The 23,837-nt window shown below is 36.7% G+C and overlaps 3 protein-coding genes across 7 annotated transcripts; 1 reads left to right on the top strand and 2 right to left on the bottom strand.

The window, feature by feature from the left end:
• Positions 1-1,573: 1,573 nt before the first annotated feature.
• On the bottom strand, positions 1,574-7,367 carry LOC124950058 (flagellar radial spoke protein 3). 4 transcript variants are annotated; one of them, XM_047496209.1, is made up of 9 exons: positions 5,670-7,363; positions 5,190-5,276; positions 4,168-4,249; positions 3,908-4,075; positions 3,334-3,462; positions 3,012-3,215; positions 2,663-2,825; positions 2,487-2,573; positions 1,574-2,124 (listed from the first exon to the last, which is right to left on the bottom strand). In XM_047496209.1, the coding sequence occupies exons 1-9, from the start codon at positions 6,563-6,565 to the stop codon at positions 1,973-1,975; spliced, it is 1,968 nt and encodes a 655-aa protein (XP_047352165.1). In that variant the 5' UTR covers positions 6,566-7,363; the 3' UTR covers positions 1,574-1,972. The 4 variants fall into 4 exon arrangements, with proteins under 4 accessions (XP_047352165.1, XP_047352168.1, XP_047352166.1 ...); XM_047496212.1 differs by lacking the exon at positions 3,908-4,075 and having other exon boundaries at positions 5,670-7,367; XM_047496210.1 differs by lacking the exon at positions 5,190-5,276 and having other exon boundaries at positions 5,670-7,362.
• A 1,997-nt stretch (positions 7,368-9,364) lies between these two features.
• On the bottom strand, positions 9,365-12,561 carry LOC124950061. 2 transcript variants are annotated; one of them, XR_007101248.1, is made up of 4 exons: positions 11,873-12,561; positions 10,688-11,543; positions 10,044-10,145; positions 9,365-9,445 (listed from the first exon to the last, which is right to left on the bottom strand). XR_007101248.1 is itself a non-coding variant. In XM_047496217.1 (3 exons), the coding sequence occupies exons 1-3, from the start codon at positions 12,060-12,062 to the stop codon at positions 10,130-10,132; spliced, it is 1,062 nt and encodes a 353-aa protein (XP_047352173.1). In that variant the 5' UTR covers positions 12,063-12,561; the 3' UTR covers positions 9,681-10,129. The 2 variants fall into 2 exon arrangements, 1 of the variants encoding a protein (XP_047352173.1); XM_047496217.1 differs by lacking the exon at positions 9,365-9,445 and having other exon boundaries at positions 9,681-10,145.
• Positions 12,562-15,864: 3,303 nt separating this feature from the next.
• On the top strand, positions 15,865-19,737 carry LOC124950056 (eisosome protein SEG2). Its single transcript, XM_047496204.1, has 2 exons — positions 15,865-18,970; positions 19,393-19,737. The coding sequence occupies exons 1-2, from the start codon at positions 15,965-15,967 to the stop codon at positions 19,510-19,512; spliced, it is 3,126 nt and encodes a 1,041-aa protein (XP_047352160.1). The 5' UTR covers positions 15,865-15,964; the 3' UTR covers positions 19,513-19,737.
• Positions 19,738-23,837: the final 4,100 nt, after the last annotated feature.

Raw genomic sequence — 23,837 nt, forward strand, 5'->3', positions numbered from 1 at the left:
GAAAATTACATTTGATTATGAAAAAGAAAAAAGGAAAGAAAAAAAAGTGTATTGCATTCATGGGGATGCAGCTGACGAAATAACAGTATCCACTATTTCAAAAGATCGAAAAACTGTTGGATTATTTGGAATATTTTGAGTGATGACTTTTTAAAACCATGCTGATCTCGATTTATCGTGAAACCTTATATTATTATGATTCAGAATTTAATCCTGATTTAATGAAGAACAGATTTTTGTACGGCAACAAATATGTAAAACGTTTGTTTTCTCTTTGATCGAGGACAATTCGAGATCGGTCGACAATGATTTAACGAATCGATTGGCGACATGAATTATCCGCAGGAAGTGTTACTCCTGCCTAAGAATAATTAACGGTAATTCATTTTGCGGACGATTTTAATAAATCAAACATGCTGGCCTTGTACTGGTTAAGCGAATATCGTCGAGCAGACGAATTTATTGTCGGTGGAGTCATCGATCCTGTTGTAAGCAGCCAATGAAATATTTCCTTCGATATTTTCTACTTTAATGCTATTTTAATGCTTCTTTACCTAAAAATTTCATTAAGTGCCGTTTCATGATCATTGCAGTAAATCATATGCAAATCGATCTGAACTGTTAAGACATGTAGAATTAATAAAACCATTTAAATTGGTATAAACAATTCGACTTTTGTTAAAGATATAAGTGAATAACAAAGTGTGTCAAATTACGGGCGTGATTGCTCGACCATAAACATAAAGTTTTTTATCTACATCATCTAGTTAGTTAATCCCTATTTTCCTCTCTCAGCATAAAGCTTATCCAAACAATTGACATGCTTATAAACCTTTTATACTATACCCATTCTTTTGTTACAATCAATAATCTTCATCTTCTTCGATAATTTTCTTGAAATATAAATATGTATATTTATGTTCGTTCGTATGTCATTATAGAAAAAGTAAATTAGTTTTTTTTTTTTTTCTGCTTAATTCTAATCAAGGAACAGCCGGCATAAGAAACATTGCCTAATACCGCTCGCGCAAGACGACGATAATTCGGCGAAAATAAATAAGAAATCAAGTAAAAGTCCTCTAAATAATACAATGGTCATTATACAATTATACATCATCGAACATTAAGCTAAATCATTAAGCTAAATTATAAAGCAAAGGTGGACAACTGGGGCGGCCAAAAGGCCACATGGCCCGCACCTTTACTTGCCTTTACTTACTCCGGGAGAAGATATTCCTGCCCCACTATTTGACTCTGCCATGCCTCCTAAACTTATTTTATTTTTTTTCTCTTCTTTTTCTTCTTTTTAGATAGTGAATTTCTTATCGTGTAGCCCACGGCAGGAAAGTTGCCCATTTTTGACTTAAAAAAAGTAAGGGGATAAAAATGTGCATGATACAATATCTTTAACAAATGATCGATAAGACGATAGAGAAGAAGAATAAATAATAATTAATTTTTAAGAAAACAATCTAGCTCTCCGTATTAGTGACTGTCGTTGTTTTCTATCGTTTCGACGGTATTCTTTGTCAGGAAATGGAAACTATCGATGGAGATGGATTTGTCGCAAAGCTATCGTACACTGTTTAATAAAAGAAGCTACATTCTTATACGAAGGGCAAGAGATAGATCCAGCGCTAGCGAATGCCTCTAAATCCAAAATTAAGTAAGATACCTCGAACAAAGTGTACAATCAACGAGTATGACAACAAGGTCGAGTCCTTTTGAGTATTTAATCAGAGCACGCACGCACGCACACACACACACGCACACACACACACACACACACCTCTTTTCACAATAGAAATTCTAGCTGTTTCGTTCATATATCTTAACTATGATATTCGATAGGTACAGAACGTCGAAACAGATCTTGATTTTTGTTCATATAATTATATGCTTCTGTTGGTTTTGATTATAATCCAATAAAAAGAAACGATCGACAATTTATCGTTCGAATAAGATCGTTTTTCTACAAGAAAGGTGGTTCGTAATTAAGAAAATCTATATCTCGACCACCATCTTCTAAATGATCATCGGATATTCTTCTTCTGGAAGCGTCGTACTCCTCGCCTAATTTTCTATACGTTTCGGCCCTGTTCTCCAATATTTCTTTGATGATTTCTGTAAAGAAAAAATGCGATCAATAATTGACTGATAGCGAGTAATCTTTGGAAATTCGTTAATTTTATATTTCTTTCAATCGAACGAAAACGAGACGAGAAAGGAACGGTAAGAACTATACGTGCAGCGTTCGTACTTCATTGTCAGAGACTTGTCTCTATATTCCTCGTTCAACTTTTCCATTATCTATAGTTAAGGTTGACGTAGTTCTAAAAGCTCATTAGTGATGATAAAAGTACAGAAACATTTCTCTTTTTTTTATAATTAATTGACGACGATACTGTAAAGCCTAAACTAATACGACTCGTAACGTATCAAGACTAGTAACTATCTAGATATGGAAAAAGAAAATTTTAATTTACCCATTAGCAACTCTCTGCTTTCGATCATGTTACCCATCTCCTTTTTAACTTCTTTCATCAACCATGGCATGAAACCTTCTTCGACATCTATAAATATTATTATTATTATTATTATTATATAATTTTTATGAATTTCTCGACAAATTATTTCCGAATATACTTTGAAATTCATATACCTGCTTTAATTTCGTCCAGAAGGAATCCAGACATTTTTAAACCTTCTAGAACGGCCGGCAAAAGTTCGGCGATATATCCAGTAAGTAATACGGCAACGGCGACGCGATCTTCTGTTTCTTTTTGAATTTTCACTGCTTCCTCGTGCTGCCTCAAGCAGAAATCCTAAGGACAGAAAGAGAAATAGAATTTAGTCGTTTGCGTGGAATTTACTCGAAGTGATTTACCAAACCTTTCATGATAGAAATATATTTACAATTATAAACTTTTATCAATATTCAGAAACAAGTTAAAACTAGAACAAAGTATTTAGCGTTAACGAAAGAATATTCAAATTAAATATTTCATTACTTTCTCTTCTCGAAGTCTTCTCTCTTGTTCTTTCAATCTCTTTGCCTCGGCTCTTTCAGCAGCTCGCAATTCTCGGAATCTTCTTTGTTGTTCACGTAGAGCCGCAATTTCTTCCTCCTCTAAGACCTCGATCAAAGCTTGCTCGATAGTCTTACCAACGATTACTTCAAGAATAGGCTGTACTTCGAGATCGAAGTCGAAGAGCTGCAAAACGATCGTTCTGCCGAGAATCTTCGTAGATATACGAAAGACTGAATGTGTCTTCGTAGATATAAGTTACCGTTGAAAGTTTGAAAACTGTTCAGGGCAAGGTTCGACTTACGTCTCCTGGTTCAATTTGTGTAGAGACATCCTCGCCGGTTTTTGCAGGACAGTACTTAGGCGTAGCCGGTCGATCCAAAAAATAATCGGTTTGTGTGCTGACCTCGAATTCGTCCGGTTTCTCAAATAGCTAGAAATTGAAAACGTACAAAGTTGAAGAATTGATTATTTTTTTTTTTTTTTCTTTTTTCTTTTTTCTTTTTTCTTTTTTCTCATCGATACTCAAAGAAGCTTTTATTTATGTTTCACGGGCTATAAAACGAAAATGATTCACGCGCAGACTTTGACAGCTTCGTATAGAAAATATAGATGACGGAATGCGATTATGAAAGAAATCGATAGTTTGAAAAAATACGTTTGCTTATTTTAATAATTTTTGCAAAGGCTACGAAAGAAAATAATTAATGGAAAGTTTTTATGACTTAATGGATTAAAACACTATAAAAAATATCGGACTTATGATGAATAGCTCTATCATGATAATGCTCGATTATAAAGAATTAATATTTTTCTCTATCTCACGCGAGTAACTACGTTACTTTGATATCGCTTTATAAAATCTTTTTTGCGCTTACTTCCTCGAGATAAAATTCAGTTTGGACCGGTTCGTGCTTCCGGCCAGCGACTGGTGGTGGCGAGCCCGATCTTATAACTTTGCAAATTTGAGCTTGCGCCCTTTTTCTTGCCAGATGCCTTCTTCTTGCTTCCGCTTGCCTTGCCGCTATCGATTGTTCTCCATCGATCTACAATGTTCGACGTAAGAAAAGAAAAAAAAAAAAAAGAAAAAAGAAAAAAAGGAAGAAAAAAGAAAAAAAATGAAATAAAAAATACTTACTAGGGCAGGAGGGACTGCAAAGGTGCTCCCACGGATTACTCGGCGATCGTACATGATATTCCCGAAAGGAATCGTTTGATCACTGTAAATTTGATTGCGAGTCACATAGGTTGCCATCGAGTAATTATTAAACTTTCGTAGTTTGTAAAAAAATTCAAACTTCCTTTTAATTATACAACTATTTACGAATTAATTGCTTTTCTTTTTTACTTACAAACTCTAACAAATGTCTTATATTTTATAATACAATAAAGCGATCTGCAATCGCTTGTTACAATTGTCAGAATTATATCTTTCTTCAAATAATTAAAAAATAAATTAAATTCGACATATAACGTACGAAAAAGTATCAAAAATAATCACATGTCCGGGCATGAAGAACTTGAATTCGTTTGGACTAAAACGTAAATCGACGAACTAACTATTCTTGCATCAATCTGTTCCTTCTCCGTTCTCTAAATATTTTCCTGTATTCTTTAAAATGTAAGACAATTCTCAAAAAAGAGAATTTCTATCTTTCTTTTTCCCCCCCCTTTATTTTTGTACTTATTCATTTTTTCTACGACTACTCGACGAATAACCAGTGTAGAATTTCTGTTCGGGCTACGTCGTGACGCATAATGACACGAGCGTGTTTAGAAGCTATTCGCATGCGATCGTTTATGCGATTGATAAGAATCCATAGAAAGAGAAAAAAAATATGTTGAGAACTGGAAGATTCTGGAAGATTTTTCATACAAGAAACGCTTTCGGAGAGACAAAGAATGCAAAACAATTCTACCAATTACTGTTCATTAATTACTTAATGTTTAATGTAATTATAAAATTAATATTTTGTTTTCGTTCGTGAAGCATGTCCATATTTAAATATCGACGATCGGCGATAAAGGATTGATAATAAAATAAATAAAACAGAGAGAGAGAGAGAGAGAGAGAGAGAAAGGAAATTGAGAAAGATAAAGATGGAAAATAGTGCCTAAGAAAGAGGAAAAGAGAAAAAGAGAAAGAGAAAGATCGGTTACCAGCCGCGAAGGCCAGGCAGCTTATTCAGCATCGCGCCCTTGATCGGTTCCAACTTTGTCGGTAAACCTCGCGGCGTCGTTGGTAATCTGCGAGAAAGAAAAAAAAGAAATCGCGGCCTTATGGACTGCCATTATCTCGATTCGCCCTTAGGAAAGTAAAGCTTTGCTTGAGCTAAGTAAGGAAGGAATTAAAAAGAGAAAGAAAGAAAGAGAAAATAATGGACGAAACAAGAATAGACAAGACGAAAGAAAGAGACAGATAATGAAGTTAGAAATAAAAGTAAATTCTATCACTGATACAATTTACAAAATAAAGGGAACAAAGAGAGAGAGAGAGAGAGGGAGGGAGAGAGAGAGGCATAAGTAGGGAAAAACGCGTAAGCAAAAGATGGAAAAAAAGGAAGAGATAATAAAGAAAAAAAGAAAGAAAGAAAGAAAGAAAGAAACATGAAGCAAAGAGGGGCCACTCGTCGAACTTACAGCCCGTCCACTCTGATCGGAGACCTCCTGTTTCTCCTAGCATGTTCCTCGGAGCAAGAATAGGAGGCCAGGGTAGTCGCATTGGTCTTGTCAAGTGCGAAATCAACGGTGGCCTTGAGGGCTGCCGCTTGACATCTCGCCTTATGTTTGCTATGACGCACTTCTGGTTTCTTGCCGAATGACACCAGAGGTCTCAATTTGGAACGGGAAGGACCTTGCCAATTATCAATTACCTCACCCTGAGGAATACCACCTATTGTTCTTCCGACAATATCCTGAGTGTTCGTGATCGGACCGATGCCAAGAAGTGCTGCTACTTCCGGTGGTGGCATTAGAAACTCTCCGCACTTAACCGTGGTGATGAACGGTTTTCTTCGTTGCTGAGAATTCGACTCGTTCTTTCTCGAGTCTCGATACTTTTGCATAGATTCCTCGTCCTCTTGGATCTTCCTCAATTTAGCATTGAGTACCTCGTTGAAATCTTCCGTTGAAAGAGGAATACTAGTTCTTTGTCCTTTCTTTTCTTCGTTCTCCACATTTTCCTCCTTGTTTTCCCTCCTCCGACGTTTCTCTTCGTCCTCGAGATCGTTCTGACTCTTCGTATACTGTTTCTTCCGTAACGGATTAGCCTGATTACATTGGAGACTCGCCAAAAGCAAATGCTCGTTTGACTTACAGAGACGTCTACGAGCATACAGATCGTTCTTTACGTTCTCCACTCTAGTCAGTTTCGAAACTGAATACGTCTCTTCGTCGTCGTTGACATGTAAGAGAGGTAAGCTCGAGTCTAAACCGTCTCTTTGAAGGATCGTAAAAGCTCCCGAATTTTTTCCCTCATTATTAAACGATCCAACGTTCGCGGTTGGCGTCAACATTGATGAAATTCCAGTTGGCATGGCGAAGAGATCACTAATTCGTGCTCTTCATCCTCGTGTCTCGACGTATGCAGGACGCATTGTCCTTTCGGCGGACTTTAAATTAGAAAATCAATGTCCTCTCCCTTCGAGACGTCGCAGGAATTCGATGATTTTCAAAATGATCTTTATTTTTATTACTCATTGGTTTACCGTTATGTTCTCTCTCTCTCTCTCTCTCTCTCTCTCTCCCTCTCTCTCTCTCCCTACCAGAAAAGCTAAGGTTTCAAACGAAAGAAGACTCAATACAGAAGTCTGTTGTATAAGCTCGACTTCCTACGCTGTATCAACCTCGTCTATAATTCAAATGTATCGGCTACGATAATACTTTCTTTAGTTTCTTTTCTTTTCCATGAAAAAATCTCTAATATTTCTTGATAAACGAGAAGACACAAATGCTCACCGAGAGAAAAAGAATAAGAAAAGTATCTCAGCCAAGGTTCGCGCCGATACTGACCGGCTTGAAATCGTTCGTGAGAGTTCAGAGACTGGACAATGTCCTTAGAATCGAACGATATAGACGGCGAATAGTGGGGGGTTGTTCATATACGTATATACTACATATATTGCTATATATGCTTTTAACGCTCGGCGGCCACTCAATAACGCTGACCAGCCGTTAACGTTGCGCATGCCTGAGAGGGATGACTCTATGTATGTATGTATACGTATACGTATATGTATATGTATATGTATATGTATATATGCGTAAATACGCGTGAAAACTTAGAATTAATTCGTATGAATTCTCCTGCGTTTTCTTCGCGACTTACCTAAACGCGATCTCTAGATCTGTCCCTCGACTTTCACGACATTTCAAGTTGGAGAGTGCTCTATCTATATTTAGTTAAAATCAGATCGTTAAAATAAAATTTCGAAGTAATTTTCGTTCGCAAAGACGCGAAAAAATGAATAGTATTTATTTGTACATTTCTCGTTGAAATTTAAAAAGAAAATTATTCAAAAGAAATATTTAAATTTCTTTCCCTTTCGATCAGAATATCTAAGTTTCTCTGTCCTTGAAGAAAAAACATGAATTGCGTGTCGCGTGAAGTAAGAAGAGCGATCACAATGATAAAGTTTTGCGATTACGAGGGTGCTTTTTTACTCGCAAATGAAATATATAAAAATAATTTCATTTTAACTATTCAATGATTAGAACTAGTCAATGATTTACTTTCATTCAATAATATTGAGGAGAAGTCAGGCGAATTGTAAATATTTCAATATGACGTGACAGTATCGACGGATCACACTTTGTCAATTTTGCGTCGAATAAAAAAGAAAAATCGATCTTCTAAATTATCAATTTCCTAGAACGAGATTCCGATTCCGTGTCTCGAGCTTCACTTGGAAAAATTCAGATAAATATTTATTTCGTTAAATAAACAATGTTTACGAATGCTTACATAAGAGATTTCGATCAATTTTAATTATCATGGGTCGTTAATTAAAATAACAACTAAGTCATATTTCGTAGTCTCAACGTATGATCGTGAACATGAGAGAGAGAGAGAGAGAGAGAGAGAGAAAGAGAGAAATGACGGCCGATAAAATCATGGAGCGCGGTCATTCCCTCCTGTGTCGTTTATAAGCCCAGAAACTACACGCGCACATATATATATATATATATATATATATATATACACATATATGCCTGTATATGCGTGTGTGCGCGCGTGAATAACTCGCTTCACGATCTAGGACCACGGGTACGGTCGTTGCATTATCGATGTTCCGTACGTTTCCAGTTATCGATGGCGACTTTTCCATTTTTCCTTTTTTTTTTAATACTCTCCATAGTATTAAAGCCCAATAACATACGCGAAGGATCGTTTTATGAGATACGAATATGAGAAAAGGAAAAAAAATGGTTTCGCATGACTTGTAACAAAAGTCTCGCTTGCCATATCTGTTTTAATAAACTTGACAATCGATATTTCGCGCTCGGTGCTATCCCACGAAGTCAAAGTTTACGTGGTTAAAAAATCTTAAGTTCTTTCGTTCGTTTCTCGACGAACTTATTACAAAGATAATATCTAATCGTTTCTCTAAGTTTGTTCTTTACAGTAAATCGATACGTGATCGTCGAAGATAAACAGAATAATTTCTTTTGATTATTATACATTTTTAAAATATAAATTCGGGAAAAAGGAAGATGAATGGAAACGGTGAAATGGAGTCAAGGATATTTCAAAAATGTGCAAACTAATGAGATCGATCGGTTTGTGAAATTACATTTATAATTTAAAGTTCTAATTCGTTTTATTTTCTGCCATAGATTGACTTCTGTCCATCGATCATTCGCGAAGGATCTATCTATTATTTCTAGGTTCTATCTATTATTTCTCAGATGAATTATCGTTCGTTAATCGAACGTTCCTCGATCGATACACGTATGCTGTGGATCGACGGGATCGGTGTTTAAAATTAATACAAACGATGTATATATACGTTATTCGTAAAACGAAAGAATATATGAAGAAGTTGTACTTACATCGGTGGATTTCTATATTTCTTCTGCATGTGCAACATCGCTCTAGGACTTTTGACGAAAGTGTACGTGGGTTTCTTGTCCGGTGGCCCATTTGGAATGTTATAAGCCGGTAATCCTTGATTGCAAACTCGACACTCTTCCATTCTCCTCATTGCCATACTTTTAACTTTTCCTCTTATAGACTCCCTTCGAAAAGATATAGAATTGATTAGATTTTGAGGAGATCTTGATCATCGAGCAAAGACGATACTACGTTGCGAAGCACGAACGAAAGATATACATAAACTCACCTCGACTCACTGAATTAAACTGTGCGTCGCCAGGGTAACGTAACAGATTAGATTTATCTTCAGTCAATACTTTGTCTAATAAAAATTAGAATAGATTAATCTTGGATATTGATATCCATATAATGTCTACGAAGTAACTTTACAAAACGGTGTATGCGTATATACTCTCTATGTGTGATATTATTGTGAATTATGAAAAGAAAAAAAAAAAAAAATAAATAAATGACACGATTTTTACAATATTATTTAAATATTATCTTCAATCAGATTTTCCTTCACAACATCATAAATAAGTATTAATTATATTTCAATGTCGTACATTTTTATATAAATATAACTTTAATTGTAAAAATAACTAGTGGCAAGTCAATTGTTCGTGACGTTATTTAAATGATCTATATTTAAATAGAAAATGAAAAATTTGACCTTACAGTCTTATTTTTATTTGTTATTTATATTATCCAAAAAAGAAAAAAGATATTGATTTTACATGTTTCTTTACCGTCATTATTATCTACGCCATCTTTTGGAATAGGCTAGTCGAACGGTCCTACATTATCGACTGAATATAACATTAAACCTTCCCGAGCACCATCTAACGGCAAAAGGATTTCATACCGAACTGCTTTCAACTATTGGATTTTTATTTATGTACATTGAAAATATTATTTACCTTGAAAAGTTGTGTTTATTCTCCTCTTAAGCTTCATTCTCATTTTCATGATCTTTGAATGTTGATCATAAGCATCAAGATATAATTTATAGATTAATATGTCTGAAGATTTAATAGAGAATATAAATTTTTAAAGCGAAATACGATGTTGACATTCATAAAATCCTACATTACTCTTTTGACCTTATCTGAATGAAAGTGCAATTTAATCGTTTTATCTCATTTTTTTATCAGTTGTTTTTCAATGTTACTCTTTTCACACGCTTTTTAGCAATGCATCTGTATTCATCGTCTGTATTAACTTCTTCGATTAAGAATTAGAATGATTATCTTCGTAATAGCAAATATTTTATTGTGCATTCATTTTATTTGAAATATAATCGCCCTATATTAAGATCTTTCGCGCTCTCTCTCTCTCTCTCTCTCTCTCTCTCTCTCTCTCTCTCTCTCTCTCTCTTCGATTATTGCATTCTATTACTTACCATTGTTTACCAACAAGCAAATATCGAAGCTTCCGACCAATCATATAATCCGATCTTTTTGTAAAAAATAAAAAATGACATGAAGAGAATACTTGGAAAAAAGTTAGCAAAAAGGAAAAAACGAGATGGTGATGGAACATAAAATTCGATATACAGGATTACTGTTTGTTAAGATGAAAATGTTGAGCAGCAGCGATCATTTGACACTTTTGTAATTCTATCTTTTGTTCTTTCAATTTCAACAATCTTCTTTTTACTTCCAACTCGTTCTGGCGCATTGCCATTTCCTCCTTATGTCGTTTCTCCTTGTTTCGCTCAGCCAACGCAAAGTTCTTTCCCATTTCGTCCAAAAATCTTTCAAATAGCGTCGTCAAAGTAACCTTGTAGTCTGATTCTTCCCTTTGTTTTTCCGGTACTGCGTTCGATATTAACGTAGCCAACGGATCATTATTTTGATTGTTATTAGAATTGGATGAGCTCGTGGCTTGTTCCGACGTTGTTTTTGGTAGAATCATCCGAGAGTATTTAACTGATCTTGCCGGCGACGGAAAATCGTTTTCTTCGAAATACACATGTCTCTCTTTCTCATTGAATATTTCATCGAGTGCTCTCTTATGTTCCCAATGACCATAATGTCTCATTCTTCCAGGCTTTTTCAATCGTTCCCGGAAGACTAAATTTTTGTACTTACGTTCTAAAACACGCCACTTGTTCTCACACTTTTGAGGACTAAAATAAAAGCCATAATTTTGCATCTCGAGAGATATCATTTCAAACATCTCCCGTAAACTTCTGATCTGCGTCGATTGTCCGACCATCGATCGATATTTCTTATATTGACCGATGAGACAGGTGGTAGCCTTGCTAGTCCATAGATTCAAAGCACCAACGTCCGCGGTAGAGGGTATCGCGCCGTTACCTTCGAAACTGGAGAAACTATTTTCATGTTCCTCCTCGACGTAACATTGCATCGTAGGCTCTATTTTGATTTCCATTTGATTTCCATCGACGTTCGGACCTTAACAATGAATTAATTAAAATAACATATATTACATATGTGTAAGGATCTGTCCAAAAGAGATAAAAAAAAAGGAAAGGTTTTTTTTTTTTTTATCGAGCATAACTTATTCGTCTATTCGTGCCTATGGCGTATATATGGAAGATGGGAAACGAGAAAGTAAGGGAAGTAAATGAAAGGATCTTACATCGTCGGTATTAGATATTTCGAAGATATTGCAGAAAAGGTGCAAGCGAGATTTGCATTTCGCAATGTTTAACGCGCGACGGATAAGTACCGACGAGACAAAATGAATCACCACGTTCTCGTTTTAAACGAGATTTACTTACCTCTCTGTTCCTTCTCGTCGTCTGCCATTTCTAAGGTTATACCTCCGTGTGACCTCCGTGAAACTTTGCACACGTCCGAGAGAGATTCCGTACACGAATGCGACTCGTGCTCGAGTCGTATGCGACAGGATCTTGCGAGGGGAAGGGCCGAAAAACCGAAGAAAACTAGTTCCAAACCGGTTTCACTCATGGAATTGGTTCCGTACGTGTCGATAAGCGGGGCCTGAAGCGGCGACCATTTTGTTTTCGCATTTATCCCTCTTCGACGATACAAGTACTTACTAAACCTTTCTCATGGATTTCGACGCTTAAAGAAATCATAAAGCTACAAAAATTTACGACGAAGCGAAACGGAATGATAATAAGAAACATGCGATTATACGAAGAATACCGGTTTTGTCGGATGAAACGTTTGATAACTTCCGTCATAATGATTCTCGTCAAACATTGAACCTTGTATTTAACGAGTTTTATAAAACGATCGTACGAAAAGGAAAATTTACAAAAATTGTCAACGATTAATTCCTAAGCATTACATCATTTTAAAACATGTTATTTTATTCAAAGTTAACTGACCGCAGATATCTTCATATCTTCCCTAGATATTTATATATTTCAGGATTGTAAAAAAATCTGACCTACTACATCGTTTTTTCCTCCTTTTTCTCTTTTCTTTTTTTTTTTTTTTCTTTTCTTTTTTTTGTTTTCTTTTCTTTTTTTTTTTTTGTTTCGTCTTTCCTTCACCGAAAAAAATGTCGAGTTCCGTACTTCCAGACAAGACAGTTTTGCAAACTCGTCTGTTACGCGAAAGTTGACGCTCGCCTAAGCCGCAGTAACACATAGTTTAGAAATGCTTTAAAGCGTGTTTAACGTGTGGTGCGTGGTCAGGACAAAGCGTCACGAGAGAACGCAATGAGGTAATCGTAACGAATGCATTTGTTGCAAGCGATCCGTCTCGGTCGAAGACCGACTAGTTGAACCTTTCACCGCTTTTACCGATAATTACCCGTGTTCTTAACATCGAGCGATCGCATCTCTCCGATTATTTTTCGGAAGCTCGCGGAATAAAGTTATATCTCGATTTCCTTTAAAAATGTCTTTACGAATTAATGGCATTCCTGTCAGATTATATAGTTTAGAACATTTAAATGAAAACGTTGAAACGCTTTCGTTACTTATGGATACATTAACTTACTTTTCAAAAAAAAAGTATCTTTCGAATATTTTAATTTGAACAGATCTATCCTACGGTATATGAAAGAGAGATGTATAATGTTTGCGATCAAATTTTTATTCCACATTCCGACGAAACAACGAAACGTAGAATTCTCTGTAGTATTCACTATTAGGATCGTAATTACTATAAATTTTCGCAAGCTTCGCTAGTAACGACGATGACGATGACGACAACGACGCTCGGCGACGGTGACAGTGACGAGGATGACGACGAAAATAGATTATTTCACGAATAGTATGCCGACACGTATATATAATTATGTATACAGTGGTTTATATATGTATATGTGCATGTGTATGCACAAGCTTGTGCTGGTAATAACGCAGGATGCTTAGTAAGCTGCACTAAAGCACGCACCACCTACACTCTAAGACGAATCTCCAATTTCGCAACGAGAAAATCATCCTTCCATTTGGTCATTCATGCTTTCGGGTCATCGTACTTATATGTACGTTCCAATGGTTGAATCTGTGCTGTTTCCTCTCCTTTATCGTTTATCGCGAAAGAAACGTAATTCCAGTAGGCATTTTGATTGCGATTACACGTCCGTTGTGACGATATGATGATAATCGTATAATTCGATTTGTTTTTTTTTACAGAATAATACCCATTCCATGCTATTAACACGTTACTTTATACGTCTGCGGTTGTTAATGGATCTCATTTTTAAGCCAAGTGTGTTATTAATAGATAAAGTCCAAGAGAACAATTCTAAGTCACTATTACGTGTTCTAGGATGACGTTTTCGGAGCAATTTTTCATAGCCGTGCGTTGATAACGGTACACGCGACGTAGTGATGAATTGCGCGATGCAGTTTTCTTTAGTTGTGTGAATTTATCGTGCAATTGGCCGATTAGATATTTGCTCTATAGTGAAAAAGAAGAAAAGCAGAAACGAGGAGATTAATCGAAATTATAAAGAGAAAATTATTAGAAGAGAACTTACACGATATACATTAACAGATGTAATACACAAAGGTAAATTCGATTTTTTCGTCGGCAAAAGTGAATTGAAACGGTTCCTTCGTATCGTCGTAGATTTAATGAAGATTTTAATCCTAAAGAGATTAAGACGGGAAGGAATTGAAAAAATTAACATTTTCATTATTCTCGTATATTTTCAATATGAAATATATAAACTTAATTGTTTTCCATTTAAGTATACATTGTTTATTTTTCTTTACTCTACTGATAAATAAATGAAAAGGAATGGATAATTTCTAGATATTTATCAAATGTATAAAAATTAATGTTTGTACTATTTTCAATGCACATGGCCTAAAGACGACACTTAGTCAAAAACGGCTTGTCAGGGAATGCGTTAAGAAAGGTAACGATCTTTCGAAGAGGGAAACACCCTATTCCGAAATGCTTCGTAGTTCTTTAAAGTGCTAAAAAAATTTGATCTCGCACTTTCTTATTTGGCATGTAAATCTTATTTATCATAAAATATATATAATAAATGATCGAGAAATGTCTATGCTTATTATTATCGATATTTATATTCGAATTCCAACATTTTGAAATGATCGCAGAGTCGATCATTTCACCAATCAGACGAGAGTACATAAAAGGCGCATAATTTGAATTTGTCTTCTATCCAACGAGATAAACGTATACATTACTTCCAAGCTCACGTATATCTACTTAATTATTTTTTAGATATGTAAAAAGTATTTTGAATAAATTTCACGATAAATATCTTTTGTAAACAGTGTGAATCGATCCTAAAGTTCTTGGCGGTCGTGAGGGCGGTGGGGAGGAAGTGAGGGCGTAGAGAGGAGAGGGCGCAAAAGGGTGGTGGAACGGGTGAAAGATATTGAGGAGTAGGAGGAGGAGGAGCAAAAGGGTTCTCGCAAGAGAGACTCGTGTGCCGCAAGTGAGAGGCGATCGTTCGACGGGTGAGAGAGAGAGAGAGAGAGAGAGAGAGAGAGAGAGAGAGAGAGAGAGAAAAAGTACAGGAATAGGCTCGTTTGCCTTTCATTACTCGCTGCGTGCGTGCATACGTACGGCATCAGGGTTGCGTGTGTGCAAGCAGTGCGTCTCGCTGTGTTGCCTTCGTAGCTGCCATCATTGTCGTTGTCTCCGTAGCAACGACAGATAAAACGACAGCTTTCTCGATGCATCGGGCAACACGTTCGCGTGTACGTCGCGTGTACGCGCGTGCCAGCTACGATTTTCACCGATCGGGTCTGATCGTCTACGGTCGTCGTCGATCGTCGACGAACGAACGCGGTGACAGGTCAACGAGCATATCTTCGACGTAGCCGAATTATGGCGATAGCTGTTTATCGTGAAAGAAAAAAAGAAACGGTAAGAGAGAATAGAAAGAAATAAGGAAAGAAAGAAAAAGAAGTAGTAGCCGCTTCTCGATTTCGATCGATCTCATCCACACAGTAACGAAGGAGTGGTGGGGTGACCTTCCCCTCCTTTTTTCCAGCGAAAGTGGAGCCTTTCCACGAAAGCGATCGATTATACAGTGATCGCGGGACTCCGATTCGCGGGCGTTGTCTCGAGGAGCGGTGAATCCGCTCGCGCAATTGGCTCGTTTCTCGTCGATGCACCGTCGAACAGCAATACCAGTAGCATCGGCATCAGCAGCAGTTCTAACAAACGAGGAGTGTCGAGAAGAAGAAAAATCGGCTCACTTTTCTGGATTCATATTCCTATCATTGTCACGGTGCAAAAGTGAGTTTGTAAACTTTGAAAGAGCGTGAGAGAGAGAGAGAGAGAGAGAGAGAGAGAGAGAGAGGTAGGTAGGTAGGTAGGTAGGTAAGTAGGGAGGGAGGGAGAGAGAGAGAAAGAGAGAGGGAGAGGTCTGTCGCGAGCGCGTTCAGGAACGCGTGTCGTCCAAGATGGCTACCGCCGGCAACGCGTCGGCCGGCGGCGAGTCGAACGGAGCCGGTAATAATAACGTGCCTCAATGGAAAAGGGATCTGATACAACGACGAAGACAACAAAATAAGATTCTATCGAGCAACGGAGGAGCGAGCGTTAAACTTTCATCGACGGAGAGTCGCGACGATATCGCGATAGTCTGTCGTCAGGAACAACGAGATGCATCATCGACGTTCAAAACGACGACGGTAACGACAACGTGCGAGGAAGAAAAGTTCGGTGGTAGCGGTAACGAGGCTGGTACTGCTATCGGCGCCTTTACCGATGCTCTTGCCGGTAATAGTGTTAGTGGTACCGGGGGCGGCATGGGCGGCCTCCCTACTACGATGGCTCCGCTTGTCGGCAGGGGACTCGCTAGTGGCGCCACCATTCTCCACGGTGGTAATAGCTGCGAAATTGGCTCAGTGGCGCGCAACATGCGTCTCGAGGCGGATCTCTCACTTTGCTCCGATTCGGAGGATGTAAACGGCAGTGGTGCTAGTGGTGCTTCTATCAGATCCACAGACATGGAACGAAAGATGGAGCACGTTGGAGATGATTACGAGACCGAGGATAATGTCCTTGGTACGAGGAGAACGCGCGAGATCGGCAACAACGTATTCGAAGAACTTAGTGGTAACACGATAAGCAACGTAAAGACCGCCGTAGGCGTCAGAACGAACGAAGCCGACGCCGAAAGCGACAGCTCCGAGGAACTACAATACGGTCCTGGTATCGTGAATAAACTCAAAAGCAAATATCTTAATCTCGCTCTTAGGGAAACCAACAAGAGCCGAGCGACCGTTCAACGTTTCCGACGTGCTGCCAGTTTGGAAGATCTACTCGATCGAGAGGACGAGCCGGCTAACGAAAAAAATTCTAGTACCGTTTCTGGTAGGAAGTACGCTAAGAGGAACGTGGCCGGGCAAACGAGCAAAACCGGCGGCGATAGGTATCGAAATGCTAATCGTGGTAACGAAACGATGAAGAGAGCTAGAAGCGTCGAAACTCTCATAAGGTACAATGCCTGTTCATCCTCGATCGATGATTCCGGTCTCCCAAAGGCAAATGCTAACACGAGGATCGCGTCGAGACAGGATCCGATTAACGATCACATCGTTCTCGTCGACAGGAGCACCGTTAAGATAGAGAGTCGACTTAGCGAGATAGACCGGCCCAAGGCGGCGAACAAGCCGAAAAGAATCAAGCCAGTTTTGGCAGAAACCGAACGGCCTCCACCCGATCTAGTCAAAACGACAATGCGCATATTCGAAGGATCGGCGAAAAAGTTGAAGCCTAAAGGAGAGGTCGCTGCTAAGGTAGCGACCTTTAAGACGATCAACGATACTTTCAAAGCGCAGAATCAAAAAAAGGTACTACCTAAACCGCCGCTACAGCCTAAACCCTTTGTCAATGGTAATGCCAGGACTAATACTACCGGTTCCTCGTCACCGAAGAAGATCGTCTTACCTCAAAAACCAACGGCCGAGCTTATAGAAAAGGACGAGGATTTTCATTTCGACGGTGTCATTACCGATCCTATAGTACAATCAGTTTCTTCTGTAGTGAGCAAGTTTCAGCAAATTGAAAAGTCTCATTCGCCGTCACCTTCGCCAGAGCCTACCTTTAATAAGCTCAGGTTTTCTCCAGCACCAAGTCCGGAACCTCAAAATAGGTCGAAAGTTGGTACTCTCGAGATAGGTATTAAATCTCCACCTTTAACTCCATTATTGTCACCCAGGATCTCTTCTCCAGCTGTTCAGAGTCCGTCTTCGCCTGTCAAGGATGTCAATATTCCTATACTTCAGAGTTCCAGTCCAATCCGTAAACCCAGCCCTGCCAAAGAGATCGCAGAAACGGGTAAGCTCGTTCAAACGCATAATCGCCAGATAGAAAAAGAAACGATGATATTGTCTACAAGACAAAGGTTGCCGAGTCCTAAAAAAAATGAAACCATCGAGTCATCCATTCCGAAGGATCTTTCTATTGATGAGTTGAGACTAGAACCAGAAGTAGCAGAGGAGGTAGAAGATCAAGATGAGGAGGAAGATGAAGAAGAAGAAGAAGAAGAAGAAGATAATGATGAAGATGATGATGATGATGACGATGATGATGATGATAAAGAAGAGAAGAACAAAGATGTGGAGGATGGACCGAAAACAATTTCTTCCTCGGCTTTAGACAATATTGGTAAAGCTGGTACGACAATGCGTTTTAGGTTCAACGATGAGTCCAATGCCAGAGAAAAGAATTATTTGCCAGGTGTGAAACAAAATGGACGTAAGCTCGAGGAAAGGGCTACGAATATATCAAAGGCTAGTACCTGTGATATAAAGAGTAATGAATCCTTTGTTGGAATTCTTCGAGATCAGGAAATAGCTTCGAAACTTTTTCGTGAGAGATTGGCTCTAGATAAAGATAATAAGAAGAAGAACGGGGACAATGTTGAGATCGAAGAGAAGAAGGCTGACAACAAATCTCCAAAGTCTGCTAGCTTAATCAGTTCTACCACAACGTCCTATTCTCAGGGTAACGAGTCTAAAACGATAAGATGTCAGAAAAGTGAATCGTCTCCGCCTCAAAAACAAATTGGTATTATAAGACCACTTGTGTCCACCAAAACCCAAATTCCTCAACAGAATCTAAGCAATCGAGAGTTAGAGAAGAATCTTATAAATCGAGTTAAAAGTATAGAACAACCTACAAAGGTTGTGGTTAGTTTGAAGAGTGCCGATGAGATACAGCCAACTAAGAAGTCGACTTCCACTGGTGGTCCTGGTACTGGTGCTGGTCCTGGTGCTGGTGCTGGTGCTGGTGCTGGTGCTGGTGCTGGTGGTGGTGGTGGTGGTGGTGGTCTTTGGGATGCCAAACCTTGGAATCAACAGAACAACACGATGGTATTCAATTTTAGCAACAGGAAGGACGTTCCTGATTACATAGAGAACGATGGCCTTATTATCAAAAGGAAACGCGAAAAGCCAAAGGTTTGTGTAATTATTTTTCCTTTATCTTTGTACATTTAGAATTTCGAGCAAGTCGATAGAAAGCAAATAAGTTTTCAATTTGAATCATTCCATGTTTGAACGAACTTGAAATATTTGTCAAATGATAGGTAACTTTTAAGGACAAACTTGCATAATATATCATTTATTACATTCAGTATTTTATTCTATAAATTACAACATTGCATTAAAAAGTTTTTCTTGTCTTTGAAAGCAAAAGAAATACTTTTACAATCGAAAATCTGACTTTGTTTATTATCATGAATTGTTCAATTTTCGATATTCCAATTCTCCTCTTCTATATTCTAATCTTAACTTTCAAAATCTTCTTAACTTATTCCAAAACAATAGATTTTCATTATATGATATACAAGATCTTTCTTAATTATTCGTTTTTTTTACAGGGAACACTCACTATATCCGTACGAATATCTGGACAGTACTGTCCAAATCTTTTAATTATAAGACTCATTTACATGGAAGTTTTGATGTCACAATGTTTCGTCGATCGTTATATGAATTAATAATTATAATAAGACCACAGGATATTTTCACTTTCTTCTTCGATCCTAGATCATGAACGATTCGCTTTAATTCGTCGTGACTAATGTATGAAGAATTTGAAACGAATCGAATCAAGATTCAAGGCACAACTTGTCATGTCGTACATTCTCCATTTCCAATGTGATCGGACTACGTTTTAAATACTTGTAAACGTTCTTTTCGGAAAGAGCAAATACCTCTCTCTCTCTCTCTCTCTCTCTCTCTCTCTCTCTCTCTCTCTCTCTCTCTCTCTCTCTCTCTCGATAAATTCGAGAGCCGTAATACAACGTGCATCGTGTTTCTATGTTGCGATCGAACGTTCAATCGAGACTTCTTTTCTTCTTTCAATCGAGACGCGATCGTCGAATAAACAAATACATTCAAAGAGAACATAATTCGTTTTTTTGCGATTAGATAAAAATCGGTCAGTTCTGTGATTAATTTCAACTTGTTATCACGTGGTAACACATTTTTTATTGCTATTTTTTAATTATTGTTTTCAAAGAAAGCAGATTTCAAAAGAACGTTCTAAAAATTGTACAAAATTATTACGTGTATTTTGTATTTATATTTATTTTATATTCATTTATGTTTCTAATTGTTTCTAAAAGAAATCTTGTTAAAAATGAAAAATAATTGTATTCTAGCAACATAAATGGGCATTATTGAGAGTCAACATACATTCATACACGAGTATCAGGCATAAACGCTTTTCTTCTTTCTTACACTCGTGTGATTTTGAAGTTACACTCGAAAGTCGGGAGGTATTATGAACAGAAACGATGCAAGGTCGAGATTACTGTCATTCTTAGACGGTGAAGAATTGTTTTTTTTTTTTTTTCTTTTTTCTAAAAATATACATCAGTCGATTAATCGATGGGGATGATATCATTTACTCATATTAAATAATCTCCTAGGAGGCGATTTATACGAGATGATTCGTTTAAGTTAAAAACCGAAAGTACGAAAGTTTCTTAGCGATTTAAAATAATTTTTTATATCAATATTCTATAAGATTTAAATTGAATTAACAAATTGGACGTATACGAAATATTAAATAATATTAGAAAGAAAAAAGAAAATTGATCTATACATTTTATCTTCGATTTTGTAGTAAAAATTGCTACGAACTTTTCCAACGATTCAATACGATATGACTTTTTTTCTCCATCGACATTTATTATCGAAATTCTGCCTTATCTAATCGACCTAACGGGTCTTCCTTTGATCGAATCAAATTCCGGAAGAAAACCCATAGGCCGACCAAGACACGACCGTTTAACGAACCGAAAACTAGAACACGCATCGAGACCAGAACGATTCACATTGTTTTTAATTCACAATGCCACAGTTTTATAATGATAAAATGTTTTCTTTTTTAATGTTTATTTAATCATTGAAAAAAAATTAATTTTAACAAGATCTGGTCGTAAAAAATATATTTCAATAAAAATGAAATAAAGAAGAAAAAATAATCAACATATATCGTCAGACTAGGCAAAAACATAATAAACTAAGTAAAATAACTAAGTTTAGAGAAATAAAACCGAAAGATATCCTACACGGTAAGTAAAAACTCGGAAACGATCTTTTCAGTCATTTGGTATAACTATAATAATAATAATAATTTTGTCGAATCGACGTCAATCGACGATACTGCATCTGCCGATAAGAGAAGCGAATTCGTCGCCAGTGATGCATGTAGAATTTGATGGTTTTATCGATAGATATAAATAGCTTTTTCGGTTGACGTTGATTCAGAAAAATTACCGATACGTATGAACTTACCCTAACAGCTGTCTCCTCCATACGTTATACCCTATATATATATATATATATATATATATATATATATATATATATATATATATAACTTATAATAAAAAGGATTTTGTCGAGCTCACATATTCTTACGTCGCTTTGAAATCCTTTGTATCCTTGCAAGGCCAAGGAAGCAGACACAGATAGATAGGTAGGTAAAATTCTTTCATAACTCGAACTCGAACAGAACGTTTCTTTCGATGCATAGGATTATAACTTGATATTTTTAGTTATCGTCGCGTGGGATAAGCTTTATTTAAACGTTATACATATTCTTCATGGCGTTCGCTTATTTTAGATCTATTGTTTGTATTGTACAATATGAATTATACGGTCAAAGATAATAAGATAAGATTTGTAAAGGAAATTTCTCGATATATCACAACCGTGCTTTTTGAGATTGGAAGAAGTGCATTCTATCTTTAACATTTTCGTTGACAAGTTTAACGTAAAAATCGCAAAGTTATAAGTTTATGTCGTTACTTATCATTGGTATATGTCCTTGTATGTTGCCATGTGAACACTTGTGGAGCTTCTTCGTTGCTTCTTTTTCTCTCGGCAACTCGTGAATTAGAGAGTTGCAATTTCAAGGCAACACAGGCTCAATTAAAATTTATTTCTCTTTTTAGTTTCTTCTCTTTACCAAGTTTTTTCACAAAAGAGTTAAGAATTTCACTTTTCCAATATATTTTTTTTCAAATTTATAGGAGTTTACGTATATATATATATATATATATATATATATATATATATATATATATATATCATTGTTACATTAAAAATTTCGCGAAATAGAGGAGAAACAAAATATTCTAATCAAGTATCAAGACATAAAGATACAAAAAACATGTTAAAAAAGATCGAAGTTATTATATATAACAATTAGAACGAATTGAAACCTAGCCAATGAAGATAAGTCATTATATTATCGCTCGAGTTAAAAGAAAAACTAGAGATATCGATGGAAGTGCGGAAACCGCATCATCCATTCGACATTCAACGTGATTGGCTGTCATCGTCGAGAGATAAATCAAGTTTTTTCCACCGTCAAAAAGACGCGTATTAGCATGTTTTTACTTAAACAGCACGAGATTACATCTTATTTATCCCAGCGAGCAGCGCGTTAATTAACCTTCTCAACTCCATAATAATTATGCAATCGCGTGCATTAAACTCTCGTGCGTAGGTATAGAATTGATCGTGTCTCTCATCAAAATCTTATGCTGTCACGATACGTTGAGGGAGAGAGAGAGAGAGAGAGAGAGAGACAGTATATTCTTTGAGAATATTTTACCCTTAATTAATAACGGACAATCAAAAAGTGAAAGTAAAAAGTCGACGTTTATCGTTTCGTTTACGTATTTTTTTTATCGTGTCGAAATTAAAAGGAATGCTTTTTGTAATAAACCTATCCTAAACATATATTTCTTTTACTTGCGATTATATATACAAATTAAATTATGTGCAAATTAAATTATAATAGTGTTTACACACGTATGCATATATGTATATGTATACTAATCTGCAAAATCTCTTTTCTTTTGCAATTTTTTCCCTCGGCTATATCTTCAGAAGGATGTACTATAATAATTTATCAAGTCGGCCAGGCACAATGATAAAAAAAGAAAGAAAAAAAAAGAAAAAAAAAGAAAAAACTTAATTAGGAAGTCGAAAGGAGTTAAATGGAAGCGATGACACCGATGATTGGAACCCGCTGACGTTCACTGTCAGCTGACTTTATCCGGATTTGACTCGTCGTCGTTGTATTATTGTTGCTAATGTCATCGTCGCGTCCTGTTTCGATGGCGTCGCTCGATAAGAGCTCACATCCTCTTTTCCTTTCCCCTCTAACCCATCGTTTACTTTTTTTTTTGTTTCTCTCTTTCCATTATATCTTTTTTCCCGACATCGAGCTCGTAAACGGACGCCTTCATAACAGTTTTTAAGCACCGTCAGTGAAAGTAGCCCATTAAATGCAGTTTCTTCCTTCTTACAATAGTAGAGAGGGTGGAGTGGTGGGAGGAGGAACTTGGAAAGGATAGCACTGTACATACACATATGCTTGGTTTTGCTTTCTCCAAAGATTCGTTTAAATATCTAACTTCTTTTTGTCCAAATTATATTACTTCGTTTTAGATGAATCTTACTGAATGAAGATCTCAATTTTATACAAACATTAACGAATGTATTTTGCACTGTTTGCTATTCTTTGAAAGAAAATGTTTTCATTTTTATTTAAAAATCTTCTTTATAAATTATACAAATGCAAGTGAAATAAGTGATATTTAATATAGGAATAAAAATAAGTGATATATTTATTTGTTTCGTTATCAATGTTATAGTTGAAGTTTCGTGGGATGTTAATCATTTTTAGAAATTTACATACTAATTTTAAATAGAAATATGAGATCTTGATCAGAAAAAGGAAAGGAAGCGCGAGAATATCGAGAGTAGGTTCGCGAGCCACACTTTTTCTTCTGTTAGG

Source organism: Vespa velutina, chromosome 6 (genome assembly GCF_912470025.1).
Source record: "Vespa velutina chromosome 6, iVesVel2.1, whole genome shotgun sequence".
Classification (NCBI taxonomy): domain Eukaryota; kingdom Metazoa; phylum Arthropoda; class Insecta; order Hymenoptera; family Vespidae; genus Vespa; species Vespa velutina.

Excerpts from the sequence above, each read along its gene's own strand:
- LOC124950061 (XM_047496217.1), bottom strand. The coding sequence starts at position 12,062 with ATGAGTGAAACCGGTTTGGAACTAGTTTTCTTCGGTTTTTCGGCCCTT. Across the intron at positions 11,544-11,872 it reads CGACGAGAAGGAACAGAGAG|GTCCGAACGTCGATGGAAAT; the intron begins GTAAGTAAATCT and ends TTCATTGTTAAG.
- LOC124950058 (XM_047496209.1), bottom strand. The coding sequence starts at position 6,565 with ATGCCAACTGGAATTTCATCAATGTTGACGCCAACCGCGAACGTTGGA. Across the intron at positions 4,250-5,189 it reads CTGCCTGGCCTTCGCGGCTG|TGATCAAACGATTCCTTTCG; the intron begins GTAACCGATCTT and ends TCAAATTTACAG. Across the intron at positions 2,125-2,486 it reads AAGCAGAGAGTTGCTAATGG|AAATCATCAAAGAAATATTG; the intron begins GTAAATTAAAAT and ends TTTTCTTTACAG.
- LOC124950056 (XM_047496204.1), top strand. The coding sequence starts at position 15,965 with ATGGCTACCGCCGGCAACGCGTCGGCCGGCGGCGAGTCGAACGGAGCC. Across the intron at positions 18,971-19,392 it reads GGAAACGCGAAAAGCCAAAG|GGAACACTCACTATATCCGT; the intron begins GTTTGTGTAATT and ends TTTTTTTTACAG.